This window comes from Leptosomus discolor, chromosome 7, assembly GCF_034619465.1.
Source record: "Leptosomus discolor isolate bLepDis1 chromosome 7, bLepDis1.hap2, whole genome shotgun sequence".
Classification (NCBI taxonomy): Eukaryota; Metazoa; Chordata; class Aves; order Leptosomiformes; family Leptosomidae; genus Leptosomus; species Leptosomus discolor.
In genome coordinates, this window is record NC_141397.1 from 58,830,885 (window position 1) to 58,852,210 (window position 21,326).

The 21,326-nt window shown below is 36.8% G+C and overlaps 1 protein-coding gene across 1 annotated transcript in view; it reads right to left on the reverse strand.

Moving 5' to 3' along the window:
- Positions 1-21,326, reverse strand: part of NAALADL2 (N-acetylated alpha-linked acidic dipeptidase like 2) — a 271,223-nt gene that overhangs the window by 72,609 nt on the left and 177,288 nt on the right. Inside the window, exon 10 of the mRNA XM_086468611.1 lies at positions 10,712-10,858. Within this exon, the coding sequence (XP_086324737.1) occupies positions 10,712-10,858 (147 nt within the window). The remainder of the gene's footprint in view (positions 1-10,711; positions 10,859-21,326) is intronic.

The following is a 21,326-nucleotide window of genomic DNA, read 5'->3' on the forward strand; positions in this document are numbered from 1 at the left end:
GTATCACTGACTCAAATCACAGCTATTTGATAGTCCAGTGATCGTGATTTTTTTTTTCCCCAAAGTATTAAAGAAAAAGTTGAGTGCCACACTACTAATATCTGCTGACACAAACCACGTTCTGATACTTATTCCAGATACTCTGCCAGAATATTACCAGTTGGTCTGTTGAATTTAGCTATTCAGAAGAGCAATGGTAAAACCGTTACCTTGAATGCAACACGCCATTTATTTATCCAGGGAGGACAGATAATTCAGCATCTTTTATCCTTATATAATACATGTTTTCAGTAACTAGATGCTTCAGCTGGCTATTAAACAGAAGAGAGAATTGGTGTCTAAGCAAATTTCTCACATGTTTTCCCATATCCCATTGACCCTGTTAACTTCCAGGCTGCCTTTCTTCCATTGACTCTCATCAGCTCTCAGTCAGTTCCAAGAAAATGAAAAGCCTATGAGAGAATCTGCAAGGACAGAGCTTACAGCAACAACATGTTTTCATGCAGTGTGAATGCTAAAGCAGCTGTGCATTTTTGTTACTGTACGGCAGGTTTATGTAAAGAATTTTCTCCTCCTGGATGCGCTGTGGAATGTTTGGGACATCAAAGCGCTAGGATTTGTGAGACCAAACAGATTCTTTTGGAGCAAAGTAATGTATCCAACTGATGAGGATGTCATCAGCTTCGCTAACATTAGTGGAATAACAAAGATGCTCTTCCACAAAATTAAATAGCTAAATATTAATATTATTCAATAAAACAACTCAAGCAATCAATTGAACATAAAATGTATTTTGTCTTTTAGAACACCGAGTCTTTAACCTTAATTTCAGCATGCTCTCACTACCACATTAAACTAAATTAGCATCCAACTGAACAGATGGACTAATGTATTAGTGTATTACTGGTGAGTAGTACACTGAGTAACCTGTGAATGCTGAACGAGAAATTAGGAAGCTAAATGCTAAAGATGGACAGAAAAAATATGTTGATCAGAAGAAATATAGTACGAGTAAACAAAAGCACAGCTATCGTAAAGACAGTATAGCCCATGAGTGAGAAAGGCAAGACATAAAAGCAGCTGTGGTTTGGACTGACCTCCACAACTAGTCCCACAACAATCTGCTGGGGACTGTTTGAACTATATTTTGTTCAACACTGGCAGTTCATCACTTGTCCATGAACAAAAATGAAACCTCTCTCTCCACCTTGACCCATCTAACTCCCGTTGATATACCTTGGTGAACATAAAGTTCTTCTACAAAGTTTGTAAAGCAGCAAATGAAACTCTCCACAGACGGTTCAGAAAAAGGAAATCCTGGGTTCCCAAGCCACCTAACATTCTTAGGCTGATATACATTCGCTCCTTTGCAGAGCATTTCTGGTATTCTCTCATATTCTAAGCACACTAGTACTTTGATTCTTTCATACATGCATGAAACATCTTCTGTAACTCCCCATGGACAGCTACTGGTTGTGTACTTGCTTGAAAAATTTCATATGTACCAGGGAGAAAGGAAGACTAAAGCAGGGAAGGAGGGGAGTCATGCAGAGCTATAGTTTTAGATGGAAAAGCTACCGAATTGCAGATCATCACAGCAACACACTGCTGTTATGCAAACTCCCTATGAGTCTAGATACAGAAGGCGAAATATGGCTTCTGTTTACGGTACGAATCTCCCTGGAATATCAGGGTCAAACAACCGTCACTAATTCTCTTCTAAGGACATTCACAGATGCCACAGGCCTGGAAGTTCTGTTCTGAGCAGCTAAGGCTGAAGTAAGTACACCATTTCTTCATATACGGTCTGCCCTGATCCTTCAAAGAAAATGATGCCACGATGCTTCTAATTGAAGTTCTTGATAAATATACTTGGACCTGATAAATTATTTGGTACTGGGTGACACTTAATCCAGGAGGTCACAAACAACAACAGAAGAAAAACTGCATAAAATTTACCAGAAGAGCCTGGTCAGCCATAGATCAGCCAAGTAGTCAGTCAGACACCTCAAGACAGTAATTAACTCTTTCCTGCCTGAAAGGGACTGGAGGACATACTGGAAGTAAAGGAGTAAATGATCTGGATATGGAATAACAGTGAGATTAATTATGTGATGCAAAATGTTGAGATAACTACATTCAGAATACAGAGATCTGAAACTTCAGAACACAAAAATTGACTTTAAGCACTGTAACTGTTTGACCAGCGAACTACATTAGTGAGGCAAAAATGGCTCTCAGTAAAGGGCATCATAGATCAGACAACTCATGTTTGCTTTAGACATACACACACAGGTACAAGGTTGTGTTTGTGGCGTTAAATTTCTTGCTTTACCCAGAATTTGCTGACAAAACTATACCACAGACTTTGCTGCCTTCCATAATGCCACCTAGATTATGTATAAACATATGCATAGAAAGTGTGTGTGTGTATATATATTATCTATATTAAATATTCCTTGACAAGAACTTTCCTAAGAGAGAGTGTAAGAGAACATTGGTCAGAAATTTACAGTGACAGTCATCAGAGCTTGTTCACATACATCCGGCTGCTTCACATTACAATACATGTTACATTCCTAGGTAAATTGCAGCTCAGACATTGTAGCTGAAGGCAAGAGGTTGTGTCTGTCACTGGGGATTATCTGTCTGTCTTGAGTTTGCAAAAAGTTTACTGGTTGTTTTCAGCTTTGTTGACATACACAGTCCATTTTGTATCAGAGATACACAGACAGAGAACTGTTCTTTCAAAAAACCAGTAGCTTTTAATAAATTCTGGCAGCCAGAGGAATGGTAATAGATTCCTAGTAGGCAGAAATTAACTTGATTTTCATAACTTGTTTTGTGAAATCTAAGAAACAGTGTGCTGGAGGTTATATAGCTATTCGTGTTGTAACAGAGCCAGCAGCCATCAACTACACTACTGAATTACCTATGCTGTGATAATTGATAAGGCAGTTGCAAATTTGAAAAGAAAAAAAAGCTCCAAGTACTTCCTACAAGTTCCACTTAAATTAAATTAAACTCCTCACAGAGGCTAATTACTTAGACACTTTCACTGAACTAAAATTAAATAATATAAACAACATGTCAAGGTCATAACTGGAACAACTCGGTACATCAGTGAATCAATAATGATCACCAGTGGGACAAAGATGTTTGTGGTAAGGTCCCAGTGTGGCCAATCCAGCTGCCTGGATAGAGTCCTGACCCTTTACACATGGCCGACACACAGAACCTCCCCAGGCCACCCTCATTTCTATGAATTTTTATGTTCAGTTCAAAACTTTATCTTGACACAAAAAAAAACCCCAAGAAATGGAACAGCAGCTGAAGGTCCTCATAACACAGGATTAAAGTGCTGCTCCTAATCACTGACACCAGAATCACACAACTTACAGACTATTCCCACACAGACAAAAAATGGTATAAACGCCAATTTCCCATTTTACAAAGACACAAGACAGATGCACTGAAGAGCACTCCATACTGCCTAAGCCCTCCCTCTACACTAACACAAGCACATGAAAGAGATAAAAGCAGCAGGCAACACGGGAGTTATTTTTCACTAAACTAGACACTAAGACTCTCCATCAAGGACAGCTCCTCTGTTCCTTTTCTCATAACAAAGAAAACTTAGAAAGCTTTTGATTTCTTTGAAAGAAGTGCATGATGTGTCAGTCTAAGCATGTAAATACTGAAATCAAGAAACGGCAGTAAGTTTCCCCAAAGAGTGATAAAAAAGGAAGAAAAGAGGACAGGACAGGGGGGAAGGGAGGACACGGAGGCAGATGGTAAAACCAACTGAGAAGCCACATTCATTGAAGAGTTAAGATTTAGTGGCCTCTGTTTTACACCAGTGTGGGTGAAAATCACTTTTAAGGGCTCTAATGAAAGTTGAAAGTTACCTTCAAAAAGTTATGCATATTTCAACAGAAATAAAAATCATTATGCATTCTCTCTAAAGAGGATACAATCTCAAACTGTCAAAATTCTGAACTCTTCTACATATATTACATACAAATGCCTTCTATAAAGAAACCTCTTTTCATTTTTCTTCTAAATTAGCTTAGTGGTCCATGGTATTACACTATCTTGGTCTAGCCTGTGAATAATGTGACAGGTAATTTTTATACTTCTTGCCTGTACTTAAGTTTGAGTGAAGATACGGAAAACAACTTTTATGGTCTAGGTGTAAAAGTAAATGTTCTGTAAGCCCTGCATACCCAAACTGGGACAGCTGCCATAAAATATTTCATGCTAAATATGTGTCCATCAATAAATAACAAAAAAAAAAGAGAGGATAGGGCTGGGTTTTTTTTTTTAATAATGTGCAGTAACATGTTTTTTTCTCAAAACAAAATGATTATGCTAACATTGATGTAACCCACCACATTATCACAGAAGGGATTTAACATTCTGTGTTATCAAATAGGAATCATTATGTAATAGGATGCACTCGCTGAGAAGGATGAATAATAAGCAGATAATATAGGAAATCATCTAGCTATAATTCAAAAAATTGGATTCCTCATGAAACTGCTGACTACAGTGACATAGAAATGGATAGTAACAGTCTGTTTCCATCTTGAAAAAAGCTCAAAATATGCCTGCACCAGCTTAAGTTTGCAAGTGATCGGAACGGCTTCAAAATGCTGTACAGTTTAATGTTGTTTGATTTACAATACTGAAGAAACAATCAAATCTCTAACTGAAACCATGGCAAAACCAGATTATATTGTCTTTTGTACCCAAACATTAGGCAGCCACAGGAAGGTTGTTTTTCTCAGTCTCTGTGATTTACTTATGCTGCAGTACTTCAGCAACTGTGCAAAGAAAGACATAATCAAAATGAATTAACTTGCAACTACGGAGGTGGTTCTTTTCTCTTTAGTGAAGAACTGCACTACTACACTTCCAAATAGAGAGCTTTCAAAAACTACTTTCCTCTGTCTCCTTTTGCGAAAGATAAAAGGCAAGTGTGGCCATCATTAAAATGCAGAGCAACCTACATTTTTAAGGTGCTTCACCAAGAACAGGGAAAATGATACGTGACGATGCTTATATAAAAAGAAAAACAAGGCAAAGCTTAAAGAAATAAGGGAGAAAAATAAGAGAAACAGAAGGTGGTTAAAAGAGAAGGCATGGATAAAATTCTAAAGTTCTGTGTCTTCTGACAGGTAAAACTATAGCTAGAGACAGGAAAACCCACAAAATTTTACAGACCGTGCTGGTGGTGCTGGTATTATATTTTTATACAATAAGCACAGTGTAAAAATGAAAGGAAGGATTCATGCCAAATTTCTGGAGAAGGCTGGAGACACCCTTTACACCCTACTGCAAAAGCTGTGTAATATTTTAAGACATACACGTGGTATATTTTAAGACATAAAATTAACATTAACCTGTTCTAAGTAAATCAGCAGGAAGTTCTTTGAAAGAGTGAAGTCACTCAGCAGTTACAACACTATGGAAGACTCACATGTTCTTTCTCTGTGTACCTCAAGTACTGACACGCATGCTCTTGGCACAGCAGAATCTGTCTTCTCCTTTCCATGTTTGATGAGGCCACTAAAGAAGCCGGATTAGAAATTAGCCCTTAACTTTGCCACAGAGTTTCAGTGATCCTGTGGAATCTGGCTCTCCTCCTCCACAATTTATACCCTATTTGAGCACACCAGCCTTAAACAACTTGTACCGTAAGCACACGGAAGCAGCACTTATCGAAATATATCCCAGCACATTTAGCCCTTCTCAATATATACTGCCTGAAATCACGATCTCTATAACCAACAGCTGTGTAAACAGCTTACATTTTAAGTGATATCTTTTCCATAACAGGTGATGCTGCTATTGCGGCTTAAAAGTAATGAGGCAAAAACCCCCTCAGATCCCCAAGCGATTTATTTTACTCTGCCTCTGTAGTACAGACAATCTATACTGCTGAATAAAGCTACAACGCCTGTATCAGCTCACTGTGATAATACTTATATTCCAAAGATTTTTTTGAAAAGTTCATAGATAAAATTCCAAAACTGTACCAAAGTTGAAACTTTCACACATTCTAATACCGTGCTTAGCCCCCGAATATGTTGCTCTTTTAGAATCCTTCTTATTACATAAATGTGTGAGAAAAATAGTAAGGAAAGAGATAAGCTAAACTGGGAAAAGAACCTAAACTTTTCAAGTGCAGTGGTTTGACCAGAAGTACAAACTGTTTCTCAGAAACATAACTTTGATTATGAAAGGAGCTTTACAGATTTGGATTAAATATGCCTCACAGAATCACCACTAAACCTTGTTCTACAGCAACAGAGAAATCAAGGTTGTTTTCTTTTTAAGAAGTAAAAAAAAAAGTTTGTTTTGGTTCTATGAACATGAAATAATTTCCAGTCGTGTTTCAGAGGGATTAAACACCCTGAAATTTAATTGATATTACTCAGAACTGTGGGAACTCAGCATATGTAAAGGCTGAAACACCTTGGCATGGTCAGCTAGATCATGTGTCAAACAAAGTTTTGAAGGATTTTAGTTTCAAGTGATTTTGGTTATAAAGAAACGAACCTAGCAATCTGAACAACAAGTTCTCCACCTCCATACAGTCCACCCATTGCCTCAAAATCACATCAATTGTATCCACTTTATGAAATAAATTGTGCTGTCTTCACAAAACAACTCAAATTGTGTTAAACAGGATAACCCAGAGTATTCTTGATTCATGCATCTTTTCCATTCATGTCTCCAGTTACAGGAATTTTCATATTCAAGTAAGCGTTCACTGTGACTAAAATCATTTCTGTTAATAGAGCCACAGATTTGAACAATGAGCCTTTTATTGCTGTAAAAGTTAAGTTTCAATGATTTTTAACACTTTTTTTCTATTTTGTAGAGGTTATACACAAGAGCAGAGTTAATTCGACAGTAAACGTTACTTCAGTTAATTCGACAGTAAACGTTGCTTCATATGGAAGAACGCAGTTATCAGTCACACAACTGAAATAAAACATTTAACACTAGAATTTCCATTAACATGAAAATTCAAAAAGATGCTAAAAAGCCACAGAGAAGGATAAAAAAGGATGAACAAGGTAAGAGAAACAAGGTAAGTTATTAAGTGATAAAGTAGTATTTTCTGTTACATAGGCACACATCCAATGTATATCCATTCAGAAGGAAGAACAATGAAGAATACAAATAGAAACTGAATACATGTTCTTCAGGTCGTACACCACCATATCCAGTGTTTACAGAGTTATTCCTGATTTACAATCGAGTAATCAAGAGCTAAGCTGCAGTCATGCCGTTTACAAAATAAGAACACCACAGGTGAAGAATTTACCCCTAAGATACTAAGCAGAATCAGGATGAACAGTGATGTATCCAAAACCATAGTTCTGTCCCTTATATGCATGTATTTTCTATCATTACGGAGGACATTTATGTATTATACCTTTTACACCATTGCTTACCATTGCTCGCTCCAGGTTGTTATTCCTGATGTACCAACAATTGTGTAACTGAGTAATCCCATTGATATCTAGCTCCTACTGCAGTACATAGAGTAACGAAGTCAAGTCTGTGATCTAAGACCTCTTTTACTTTATACTGCTCTTTCTTGTTGATGTGAAGTTAAGTGAAGATGTTTCTAATAGTTTTTTCCACTGAGGTAAGGACTAATAGACTTATAATCGAGGGCTTTCAGAGAAACTCAGATTTGAAATCAACATTACTTCTCTGTCTGGAGGCTCTACATGGTCACTCGGATGAAAATTAATCATGAATTTGAATAGCACAACTCCTTGAAGTAAGAGAATCTGCAGTATTAGGAAAAGCTGATCAGTCTTTCTCCTAATACATTACAAATCAGAATGTGTCCCTCATGTGGAGGTAAAGCCAGTGCACCAGAAGACAGAAGGACAGGAAGGCTTTCTTCAGCAACTGCAAGAGAATCCTTGGAAATTGGGTTAGTACATTTTTTTTCCACTTGAGAAATTCTTCCAAGTTTTCTTCTTACTTGCAGACTAAAACTCTTCATATTTTCTGCTAGTAAATAAATGAGCTGCATTTCAGTCAGTGCATTTTTATACCAGTGGCTGAATACTTAGAATGCACTTTACCAGCTCACAGATCTGACCACAGGCATTTGCCATGCAGATTTAACCTCCCTGAGGCTGTGGTTTGCTGTATTAGGTAATTTCAAGCAAGACAGTTTTACTTACTCTTCTAGTCTGAATGTTTCCTCTTACAACTTTTATTTCCTCTTATTTACTCCTCAGGTTCCTGCCAATGAAAAGCTTTTACAACCTTCTCTCTGAAGACTGGCATTACACTGACTGTGTAAGAAACGCATTTCTAAAGCTGACCTATAACTGTAGCTCTGTAGGCAGAGTACAAGGCACAGGGGTTTTTTTTGTGTGTTGAATAGCATTGGTTTTACCTGACACTGCATGCTGACAGGTGGATAAAATAAACAACTAATGTATATTCCAAAAGAAGAGAATTTTCATGAGTAGGTCACAGCAGTGAAAGAGGCAGCAGAGGAAACCAACCTGGCAAAATGATAGTCTACAGAAGAATGTCAAAACATCCCATTTCTGAAATCTGTTTTCCCAAATCCAAATCTTATTTTGCAATGAACCTGACAAAGCTGAGGCATAGTTTAAAAAGCTGAATGGCTTGGAAACAAACAAGCAAAAATCCCTCCCTGCAACTCCACGGATTTTTTTCAGTCACCACCCTGCACAAGAGAGATTACTACAATGTTTATTAATACAGCTGTAAACCCAGAATAATTTCTGTCTGCCTTATAATAGTACTATTCCTGCTTGATACAATAAACAGAACCCTCAATAAACAACTGCAATAAACAGTAAACAATAAACAGATTGCTTGACTGATAAAATATAGGACAGACAACGAGCCTATGTTTTGAAGGACTGTTAATAATCAGTACAACAAATAACAAAAATATAGCAAAGAACCCAAATTTAATTATTCTGTGTAACTTCACTTTTAGGGAAAAATCCATCCTCTTTCCAACAGAAATTTACACATTTTTCTAAGCAGATTGATTTCTCACATGAAATAGATCTCATGGGGTCAAGATATCCTACAGTCTGAGAAGCGCAGTACATCAGCTTCAAGACTGCAGATTACACTTATCACAAGTTTATTTCTAGGAAATTATTTTTCAAGAAGGACAAAAGCTGAGTTTTCAACACAGAATCAAATTTTCTGTGTCATATTTAAGGAAGTATGAAAATATTTTCTTTTATGATTTTAATTACAACGCTGATTCATTTTGAGACAAGAAATTCACGTCTGCAAAGTTAACTGAACACGAAGAATAACTTTGGTAGGACTGAAACAGACCATAGCCAAGGAAATCTTCAGTGTTCATATTTTAAATGTTGCTGGGAAACACAATTTTGATATACTGAAGTTTGCAGATCCTTTTTCATACTCTATAGATCCTATGTACACAGATCTGTAATGAAAACTATGTGGAACAGCTGCAAAATAACAACAGAAACTTGCACTGGACCACAAGCCTATCATAAACACTGCACTCATAGGTCTTCTGCCTTCACATTTTCATTACAGCCTTTGCCTTGTGTTTAATCTGAAATACAATACTTTGCCTAATAGGTGCAGTGGTGTTTAGAAACAGAAGACTCCTTATTTATATAAATTCTTGACTTAATCTATTTTATTTTACACAACAACATGACAACAATGCTGAAATATTTGATCTATTTCTGGTTTGTTTTGTATTTGTGAAAAACAAGCATATTAGAATGCAGTGCCAGGATGCATTCCAGTTCATCTCAGCTTCAGCTTTGTTCTTGAACTTGGAAAGATGTGCGCATATGTAGATAAGCACAGTGCAAGAAGAGAAATGAGGGGAATATGAAGTCAATGCATTTGCAAGAAGAGAAATGAGGGGAATATGAAGTCAATGCATTGTCATATTTACGAGAAAACTGTATTTACAAAAAACCCTTTTCCCACGGGCACTGTTTCTTGACTTATCTAATGCCAGCTCCCTGATCCTCAGCTGACCAACTGAGGGTAAGTTTGAGCTCTCCAGGTGCAATTATAACCTACTGTAGTGAAGAATGAGGAAGGACAAACTTTCCTAACAGTTTATCTGTGTTCAATTCCAACGTGGTCTCCAAACAGCGTAACACTCTTCCTTCCACCTACCTTGCAGAGGACAATGGACTGAAAAAGAACAGGGTGTTTTGAAGCATACAGATCTTTACAGCCAACACATATACTAGACATCCATATTTTGCCCACAGTATAAAAATGGATATAAAATTCATTTTGAAAGCTGTCTCATCCTACTGTGCAGGAAAAAAATACACATCAAAGCTCATTTCCTCTATGCTGAAAGCAGTTTGAAAAGTTTGGTTAGACAACATGTAATGTATAAACCTATCAGCAATACTAACATTTTTAACACAAACCCTTAAAATATTTTTTTGCTTTTAATTTGTTCTAAGCATTTATCTGTTTGTTTGAACGCCATACCCCTATAAAATCTCTCACTTTGAAGCTCTGTGGTAATTCTCTGAAGATCTAAAAAAAATGCACTTACACAAGGTAACTTTCCACTACAACACGCTTGTCATGTAAGGACATAACTTGAGAAAATCTAATTCCCTCTTCCTGACATTTTCAGTTTGCCATTTTCATTTGTAACTACCTCTGATGTTTTGATGTCCTCATAAGAAAACTGCGTGGCAGGTACTCCAAGATGGTTGATGAAATAATCTGAGTCTCCCTGTATCTGCACAGAACTGACATTGGATCTTGGACATCTAGTCTTTTCCACACAGTTGAAGCTCTGGCTCTGAAAAACAAAAACAAATCAAAATTCTACTTACTTATTTGCAACCAGACACTTAACGACTTGTATCTATCTCTTTACACAGTGTTCTTTGGGTAGAAGCATTTTAAGAACTGGCTGGAACTTACACTGGTGCAAACAGGTATCAGCTGATCCACGCTTAGTAGTGAGTGAGTCTACAAACTTTTCACCCTCTGTTCGTATATGCTGCAGACTTTGGGATAGGACGCAGCAGAGAACTAAGAGTGAGCTGCAACGTGGCTGAATCTTTCAAAGGACAATGAAAGTCACGTCTAACTGAAATGGCAACAGGGGCAAGAGAAGAAGCCTTTGGTAGACATATGAAACGTCCCATGCTAGGCAGGAGATTAGAGGTCATCGTGGTGCCTTTTGGAAGCACGTTCCGAGATCTTTAATGGCTATCAAGGAAACAATTCTTTATTCAGTTAATAGCATGCTCTCTATCAGCAAAAACCTGCACCAGATAATCATATCCAAGATATCTATGGTCTATGAAATGCTGGCAACTGAAAGAATTTGCTACAATTGCAGAGCAGGGGTTAAGAGAAAAATAGAATTAAAAGGCTAAATATATACAAACACACATTTTCTGGGTAAATTGCTTAAAACAATTCTAGTCAGTGACATGCTTGTATTTCTTTCATGTCAGTATTTATTGGTGAAGTCTTAGCAACAGAACTGCAATAAACATAAGATGAAAACTGGAAAACAAGCCCAAGACTGAGGGCTGCATGCTAGTGTAGCTTTCAAACACATCAGGTAATTAAACACTTACTAAAAAGTAGGCACAAAGGCTTTCAACATCTATTATAGCAAATAAGCTACTTAGGTTTCTTTTTAAGAATGTTAGGAGGTTGAAGTACCAGAGATTATTTATGTTTAGCTCACAGTTTTATAGCATAACATAACTTCCTCAGACCTACCTACTAAATTACTAGCTGGCTACAAGAACTGTGTAAGAATAATTCTCCTTTAATACTAAAATACACCAGATTCCACATATTAAAGTTCCCGAGGTTAGCCAAAAAATGTTTTAAGAGTTAGAAAGAGACAAATCTTGGTAGTTTTCTGGTTTTAAATTAGCATAATTATTGTTTTACAGTTTCACTTCAGTGCTATGAAGAATGCAATTGCATATTACACAATATAAATAAGGGCTGCAGATTCTCACAGAAAAGTATTTCAAAATACTTTCAAGAAATAGCTTCCCTTTCATAAGTATTATTGAATGGTGGCTATATCACACTCTTTTTTTTTTGTTAAACATTTCTGCTCCCGCCATTCTTACATACACTCGCAGTTGTGCAAGGTCTGACCCCAAAGACTGAGAGTTATAGTCCAAACAGAAACAAAAGATCACTTCTGCTTGTGCACTCCACCTCTAGGATATACTAGCCCCTTTAAAGATACCCATGGAGCGGTATGATTCACAGCAGCCAAAATTCTGTCTCTTCATGGCGTAGTAAGGAATTAAAAAGCCAGCATTCTGCCCCTCAGAAAACACTTTACTACACTCCATTTTAACTGTTCAAGAAGAATCTGTTACTTTTTTCCTCACTATAGCAACAATGAAATATTTTTTAGATACGAAATGTTTACAGATTTGATTAAGTGTACAATGACATACGGTGCTTTTTGGTTTTTACATCACCATCACTCATGGTATAGGATTTATATTTTTATGACATCAATGTTCAATTCAACAGTGCTATCACCTTAAGAGTTAAACACTTTGTTCAGCTTGCACCGTTCTGGCACACAAGCCCCTGATAATGACTATTCAATGATAAATATTTAACACTGCACTGATATGGCAGGATGCTTTATGTGCAAGATACTGTTCTCTTCCAATTTATTTGTATTGTTATGCAAACTCTACAACATCAGCATTCTTCAAGTCTTTGGCAAGGACTGCAAAGTTCATGTAGTGTGTTTTGCATGCATTAAATAAATGAAATGTTTCCCAAAATTAATGGACTTTAAGATAAAGAATAATAATGTCCTACAATTAATAAAACTTTCCCATCAATGAAGCGTTGTTAAACTAAGAGGCAAACTTTTAACTTAGTCAATGCAAGAACAAAGACCACCATACAGCATGCCACATACTTCACATACAATAACAAACCAAAGCAAATAAGAAGTTGAGGGAATCAGCAAAGGAAGCCTCTTTGTCCACCCCCGTCTTACAGTTGTAAGAAAAGAAGTTGAGGAACAATTTCCTGGAGTAAGATGCAAAAATGAGGTGGTCTTAGCATGCAGAAGGGTGATGTCTGGCATGGGAAAGACAGGACATAGGATGGGAGCAATTAGGTGGTGGGACGTTTTAGGCTCTGCCTAAATACAGGTGTCTAATGGCATTGGAGATGTTGCAAGGCATTCACACAGGACCTAAAGCAAGACACAGTGGAAAATTGTATCTTACTGGATCAGCATCTGAGGAAGTCTATCAAAGCTCAAATGGGATTAAACCTTTTTGTTTATATGACTGAATGCAGTTTCTTTATTTATACAGATCTGCTTGTCAATATCCAGGCAGCTCAGCCTTGTAGTTATTATTATTGTTTTGCAGGTAAGAGTAACATCAATTAAGCCTAATATCAACTGCATTTATAGCACTAAGTCCAGCAGCTAGACACATAACAAGCCATACCTACAAATACCTGTTTATAGGACTACTGCCCACAAATACTGGCTATGCTAGTAGTTGCTGCTTTCATTTCCTTGCCTTCTCATCCTTACCTAGAAGAACCATCCTAAACCTTTGTTCCATCTTTCTGCACTGAAGACATTACTGTTTCTGACACAGAAATTAATTTCGAAGTCCACTTAGTTAATGAACTGGAAATATTGTTCTTGTATCATGTGAAACACTTTCCTACCAAAATGTACAAGCACTGTCTCGAGTTTCTTTCAATATGCAGCAGTCAGGAAACAAGGAAAAGATCCTCTCTCAAAATTGGAACTGCAGTTTATGACAAGCAGGACAGCTTCCATTCTCGGCAGGAGAATGCCCGATCCTTATTGCAAGCCAAGTAGGCATCAATGCAGAACAGAGATGAAAGACTGACCGTGAAAAAAATTAGTGGTGCTAAGAAATGAAGGTCACTCCCAAGTAAAAGACTGCTAAGGGATGTAGGCCACAGAATTGACAGGGGTGAGGGAGAAGGTTATACCAATGCCAATGTCCAGAAACACAGGATTTAAAAGCATTTTAAAGTCCTCCAATGCTAAAAAAATTGTCAATCATCGTGTAATAACAATGGTGTATCACTTTGGCATTCTGCTTTCCCTTTCCTTTTTATTTTCCCCCACCAACTAATCTGCTATTTTTGCATTTTAAATCTAAAATGGTGTCATCTACCAAAAAAACCGTCTTTATGACTTAACAATTTGATTAATTTTAATTCTGCTAATCCACAGATTCTTTCCTTTCATATATGCAAAAAACCAATCGGTGAGTTCCCAGTTTGGAAACAAAGTTTAATTGCTATGCATTATTTCTCCAAGTGCAGTCAGGTCCTACTTAATGATCCTTTAAATGTTAGCTTTTATGTAGTCAAAAAATAATAATAATAAAAATCCTTTAAATTGCATCTAGAATAAATTATCAGCAATACGCTCTGTAAGAACTCCCCGCCCTGTAGCAGAGTAGGCAAACGACATTTCTTCAGCTGGTTAGTCTTACAGTAAAACACCTCTAATAGCACTATTTAGATCGCCCAGTTGCTCAGGCTGGTCTCCACTGTGTCAATCAAGCCCTCCCTTTAGGCTGGAAGGAAATCAAGCCATGTGGTTAGACAGTAATCAAGGAGTGGTTCATGTCAGTGCAGGGATGCACACGTTATTCGTAATTGAATAATTTTATTTCTCTGGAGTTCATTTTGGTTTTCAACATCGTGTTACAGGTTTCTGTAACAAATTTGAGAAAATGAAGAGTACCATATGGCCCATTAAATACATTTAATTTGGGTTAATGTTATAAAATAGACCTGACACATCTAAAGTATAATCAAGTGGTACTTCATTGCAGACCTTATTCTACCACTAATTAGAGCTAAGCATTCACAGGTGCCTTTTGCTGCAATGTTAAGAGCCTGGTATAAATAAAAGCCTATATTAAAAAAAAATTAATTATTTATTGGCCATTTCTACAGTTCACCTTCCACCTAGAGACAGGTACCTGTCAGTTAGTTCTGGTTACCTTCCTTCCTTTACATGACTCCAGCTGAAGTTAAAACCTTAGCAGCTTTTGAAAATGGATTAAAATGTCTAAGTAGTTTCCAACAGGACAAATAAGGAGTGGCCAATGATTCTTACAACGTATCAGTGATCCCAGCTTCAGAACTGCAGCAAGGAAGCCTATTCTTCATGAATAATCAATCTCTATTCCTGAGCCGAATCACCACCTGTGTTAGTAACTGGTGCAAGGCAAACACATTTAAGAAGCTGAAGCATGATAAGACCATCTAGATGAACTAAAATTATCTAAACAGAGAGCTACAGAATTTATTAATCACAGACCATGCAAAAACGCAGAAAGCAACAGATTAGCATCTTTATTATGACAAATGTGTTATGCTAAATCATCATCAACAGATACGAAAGGCCAGAGATGCTGCATAGCAAAGGATTCACAAGTATATATCTCTCTATAGGTCTCTCATTCATAAAAACCTGCTAGCCTCTGACAAACAAATCATTAGAGCAAGAATGTTTGACAGATCTTAAAGATATTATTAGTTGTTGCTTGCCCTGACTACCAAAACCTACTGAAAAAAATCAGGGAGTTTCTAGGAATTGTATTAATTCTTTGGCAAGCATACTCCTCTGTTTTCTCCCATCTGATGATCTGGTTTGGCTATAAACAACCTGCTTTCCTCTCTGTCTTTGCCGATTGATCATATGTAATGTTATTAATGGCTGTTTATAAAATTATTATGGAGATTTCATACAGCACTTTCCTCTATAGACCTCAAAGTACTTTTCAAACCAACTAAAGGCAAGCAAGGTACCTAATCTTTCAGTCTTGCCCAACACCACAGAGCAAAAAAACTACATGGAAATTAAATGCACATTTCCCAAACTCTGAGCCTTACCAAACTGTCATGATTCAAATACGTACATAATAATGTTTCTAAATTATATCCACTCATTCTTTCTCTACCTGAAAAAAAAGCAAAGAAAATCCAAATGTGCTGACAATAATTAATACACTATATACAGAGAATAGCTGTGGTTTAAATAGCCTAAATGTTACGCACTGCTAAGGTGATGTATTTGCCTGTTTGTGTAATGCAGTAATCTGATTACCTCCACGTTTTAGGGACACAATAAAAATAACAAAAAAAGGGATGGGCAGACTATAACGTTCAACTATAGACAGTAATATTGTAAAAAGCTGTCATTTCAATGCTTGTGCATGTCTTTTGGATCTATTTTGGCCATGACAGCAAAGTTCAAAATGCACGTACAACCCAGTTTCAGAGTGATCTTTGACTTCTTGATGCTACATGAGACATTGAAACACAACTAAACAGCTTCATATGATGATAGTTATTCTATTTGCTAGCACATTTTAGTCAACATTTATAATAAAGTACGAACACTGAAAAAAAAAAAATCACTCTGTAGACCAAGCCTGTAAGTGTTCAGAGTAAGATAAATATGACTACAACTATGTCAAGAAATCTTCTGAGGTAGAGTGATTAAAACCTGCTGCTTTTAACTAAGTTTATATTTAGAATAAAATAATTAATTAAAAAGGAATAAAATGTTGGCTCCTTAGTTTCTCAGCAGTTATTTCCTTCCAGCTTATGAGTATTTTCATTTAAACATATATGAAGCTAAAAATCAAAAATCTGAACATTATCGATTGACCTTTAAGGGCAAAGTGAAGACTCCTAGTGAAATCGTTGTGTAGCACTGCAAAGTCAGTCCCAGAAAAGCTGGATTTAACTCTCAGAAATTTTCCCTCGCTTTGATTCTTCAGTATTATCACAGTAAAACGAGAGAAGTTCCTTGTACACACTCACATTCCATTGAGAGGACTATCTCGTCACAAGGGAAAACCAACTCCCACAAGAACTAGTATTTATACAAAGACATCAGGGACAAAGAATTTAGCATCATCTTACATTCTTCTGATATCCATCACCGTGCAGGTGATTCTCAAACAGATCACTACAGCTGCCAGGGATCACCATTAGCCCCTTAGAAATTCCCCCCCACAATGTACTCTGGGTTTTCTTACACAGAAGCACTGCATCTGGAAATTCCAAGAGTAAACCGGTTGCCTGTGTGGGAAAAGAATATTGTATTTTCACAAGCCAAAACTGCCTCTCACATAAACCATATGGCTTTAAAAGGATTGTTCTTTGAAAGTGCATGCAGGTGTCCCACACGACAGCGAAGAGCTTTTTCACCCAGGGGGGCAAAGGAAACTAAAAATTGTGACAACTACAATGCTTATAAAAGGTCAGATCAAACTGAGATTACCCAAGACCCAGTTCTGATAGCGTATTTGGATTTCTACTGAACCAAGGAAAATTCAGTTTAACTACATAACATAAGGTGCCATACTTAAAACTCCAGTTATGCCTTTCAAAAAAGTGTAAAATAATTCTTGCCTTTTAATATTCACTTCCTAATAAAACTGGGAAACTGTAATACCAGCGGTTATAAAACAAAGCATGGAGACATATGTATGCTTGGTTTGAAATATTTAAATATATTGTTGTATATTGTACTACTTTACAAATTTAAATTATTTTTTATTTAGTTTACCGCTACAAAACATGAGACGCATAAACCTGTTTTGCTTGTTCAGGGCTTTGTTTTCTGTGAAGCAGCATTTGCATATTTTGAAATCATCGTCTTATTTTAAAAAAAATATCAGTGTAAGGTCTTTATATCAAACAGGACCTCACAGGACTGAACCACATTTTAGATGCAAAGTTTACATCAAACTGGTAATAAATACAAAGGCAAGGCAGTAAAAAATTATATAGTGTAAATTTAATTTCCTTTACTGGACTTTTTCTTCATTTAACTTTATCTACTGACAGTCACTCTCTGATTCCTGATGCTTTTTGTATGATACTGAATTACATTTATCCTTCCTATATCTAAATTGAAGTCATATGCCTCATTAACTCAGATATACTTGTTGCCAACACCCAGTACAAACTGCTAGGAATTTTAATAGCTTTTTTAAGGGAGGTAAAAATCAAGCAGGTATGCTCCCATTTGATAAGAGAATTTCAGAGCAATCAAATATTTAGAGTTAAAATTACATAGCATAAATTATGTAAGTGGCAAGACTGCAAAATGGAATGCCATCAGCAGTTCCAAACATCTCAATACCTTAAAAATATAGAGAGTTATGAGGTTTAACAAAAGTAATTATGAAATTACAGAACATAGCTATGTAGCTGTGTTTCTCCAAAGTATCCACTTACCCCAGACTCATCAACCAGAAAAGCACTGTGTTAAAACTAAAACTTCTCCGATATTTTTTCATCAGCACAGATAAAGGCAAGCTCTGCAGCACCTCAGGTAAACTAAAGACTTATTTTCCATTGACCATAGGTTCAGCCTCAACATTCACTGTACTACTTTTATTTATGCTAAAATTCAGAAAACAGCTTAAGACTGTATTACAATGAATGCCCAGCAAAGAAAATACTATATTAAGAGAGGGAACATGTCTCTGGACCCAGCTCTGAACACACTGAAAAGATTTGGTGCTTTTGTCCTTCAGCGCTTATTTTTAAATTGAGTTTTTGATCTAAACTATTTTTGAGCATGGAATGGTTGCATTTGTAATTAAAGGATCCAGTCAAACTGTTTTTTTTGACTATGTAAAGAGTAGTACTTTCCTGGACTTCATGGTGTTCAAGGTTCTTCTTCCAGGTATTCAGTATTAGGAAGACTGGTCAGTGTTAGTTGTCACATATATACTGGGATACTGTGAAACCTAGCTTTAACAAAATGCAAATTAATCAGCTTTAGTACAAAACACTGATAAAATTGGGACTTGATAAGAACTGCATGACTTCCTTAATGTTTTGTGCTGTAGTAACATTTGTTGCTATCAAAACACTGCTTAAGTAGGTAAGAGGATTAAGATTTGACAACAAGACCTCATTTTCAAATGGTTGATATTTTATACTCCATGGAAATAGCTCTGGCTTGTAAATCATTTTAAATGCCTAAAGGCATTCGCATTCTGTAATATGTAGAGACAGACGGAGTGTGAACCCATTTCAGTGTAGTCTAATTCTGTGATGATCAGGTTCTGCCATGCTACTCATTTTGGGATGCATCATTCCAACCCTCCAAATGGATATTAAATAATTCATGCCAGTGAGATCGCAGTCTTGCTTCTCCATACCCCACAGGAAGAAAAAAAAGAAGAGAGAAGTTACTTGTCCCTCTAAAAGGGACATTTCTGTACACTCACTTTATTATTTGAAGAGTTATATCATATTTCAAGATCTCATACGTGTCCCAAACAGGACAGTCATTGTGAGGCTGGATGTCAGATGAGTATGCTGTAATGTGTTGTTCACTGGTCTTCAATATAGTTGCACAAAAAGAAAAAGAATCAAGAGAGACAGCTTCTGCCACATACTTTCCATTAAAAGTGAATTAAGACTCACCTAGAACAGTTAACTATGAAAGTAAATTTATGCCTTTTTTTAGGGATCAACAGTAGCCCCATTAGCATGCACAGTACACACCTGCAGAAGCTGTGCTGCTCAGTTAGCTAACCAGATGGCTCAAACTACCCCATCCTTCTATCTTTTTTTTTAAAAAAGAACAAAACTGAAACCACACACAGAGAAAAATTCGTATTTGTATTGCAGCACCTAATGTTAGAAGTTAGGCCCACCGTAATAAGGACACCACAGTCTCTAACTACTCTAACTTATATTTCCCCAACCATCAGCATTCACATGTCACACTTCCTCTTCCTGAACTGCACAGCACTCACGATCTGTAGGATTTCTGCCAGAAATGTTTGCTAGCACTACTCCTGCCAAAAAACACTTGTCGAAGTGCAAATCCGCTCACCAAACACATCTTTCCAAGCCTTATCATAAAGCTGACCCAGAAAGACAGATGCATCAGATCTTAAGTGAAAGTCAACCTGCCACCCTTTCCCCTTGCAGTGGGCTGTTTCACTGTGCTTAGATCTAGAATCTGTTACTTATGAACACAACGTAATTTGAAGTGTATCACTAAAAAAAAAAAGTTATTTATCCCTGTCACATATGTGAACATATCACATACCACGTATTCCCTACCCCTCCCCACACACTCCCATTATCCAATATCATATCAGCTCTTTTCCAGAACCTAAAAGTCCTACTGAATCATACTGCACATCTCTAAAAATACACAGAGGCAGGACAGAAACATAACACATTACCTGAGTAAGAGGGGACACAAGTAAATATGGTGTAACAAGTAGATCAGTCAGGTTTTTAAACTGGAGTAGAAATTTTCAGACAAAATTTCTGTTTTGTTACTGTAATCAAAGACCAGAGTAGTTGAATTATAATATATACAAATGAATAAACTTTTTTTGGAACAGAACACAGAAAATCACATGTAATACTCTGGAGGAACTCTCTTGCCACATTGGTAAATTATTGCAAATCTCCCCTCATGGCACAGCCCTGGAATAAGGCCAAAGTAATTTACTGCTGGCAAAGCTTTACCTTGCCCTGAAACCTCTGGTCTGACACTTAAACTTCTCGATAGCAACTATGCATGAACAAATCACTCCCTTCCCAGTCACACACAAAAAATATCTTTCATTCTTTGAAATGGAAAGTCACTCCTATTAGTCCATACAGGGCATGAAGGTCAATAAACTGCTATCATATTTTTCCATAAAAAACCTCTCCTGGACTTCAGTGGGAATTGAGGAAATGGAATAATAACAGTATTTGCACTTAAGATATCAAGTATCTGTATCAATTGCATTTTTCAGAAAGATCATCACGAAGCAGATTTATTAAAGTGTGTCAGACAGCGCCACAAATACTGGTCTCCAGGCTCCACTGCGAGATAAATTAAATGATCCAAAAGATGTTAGATGATTTTATTTTCTACAGCAGTGGTGCAAAAAAACTTCGGGACAAATGAACCACTGTAAACCCTCACTTAGATGATGTAATGCTCTGATGCTTTCCCTGACTGGATTCTTCCAACTTTTATCTACTTGTACCATAAAGTATCCTCAGTATTGCCTCTGTACTATAGTAAAAAAAAAAAAAAAAAAAAAAAAATTATCAGGAAAGCAGAAGGAAAAAAGCTATAGCAGTGAAAGCAGTAGTGCCACTACACTCAAGTGACTTCCTTCTGGTTTCCACAGAAGTTCACGTGACCTTGCTTGCAAGAGCTATGAAATATTAAGGCCTGGAAAAACAACTTCAAC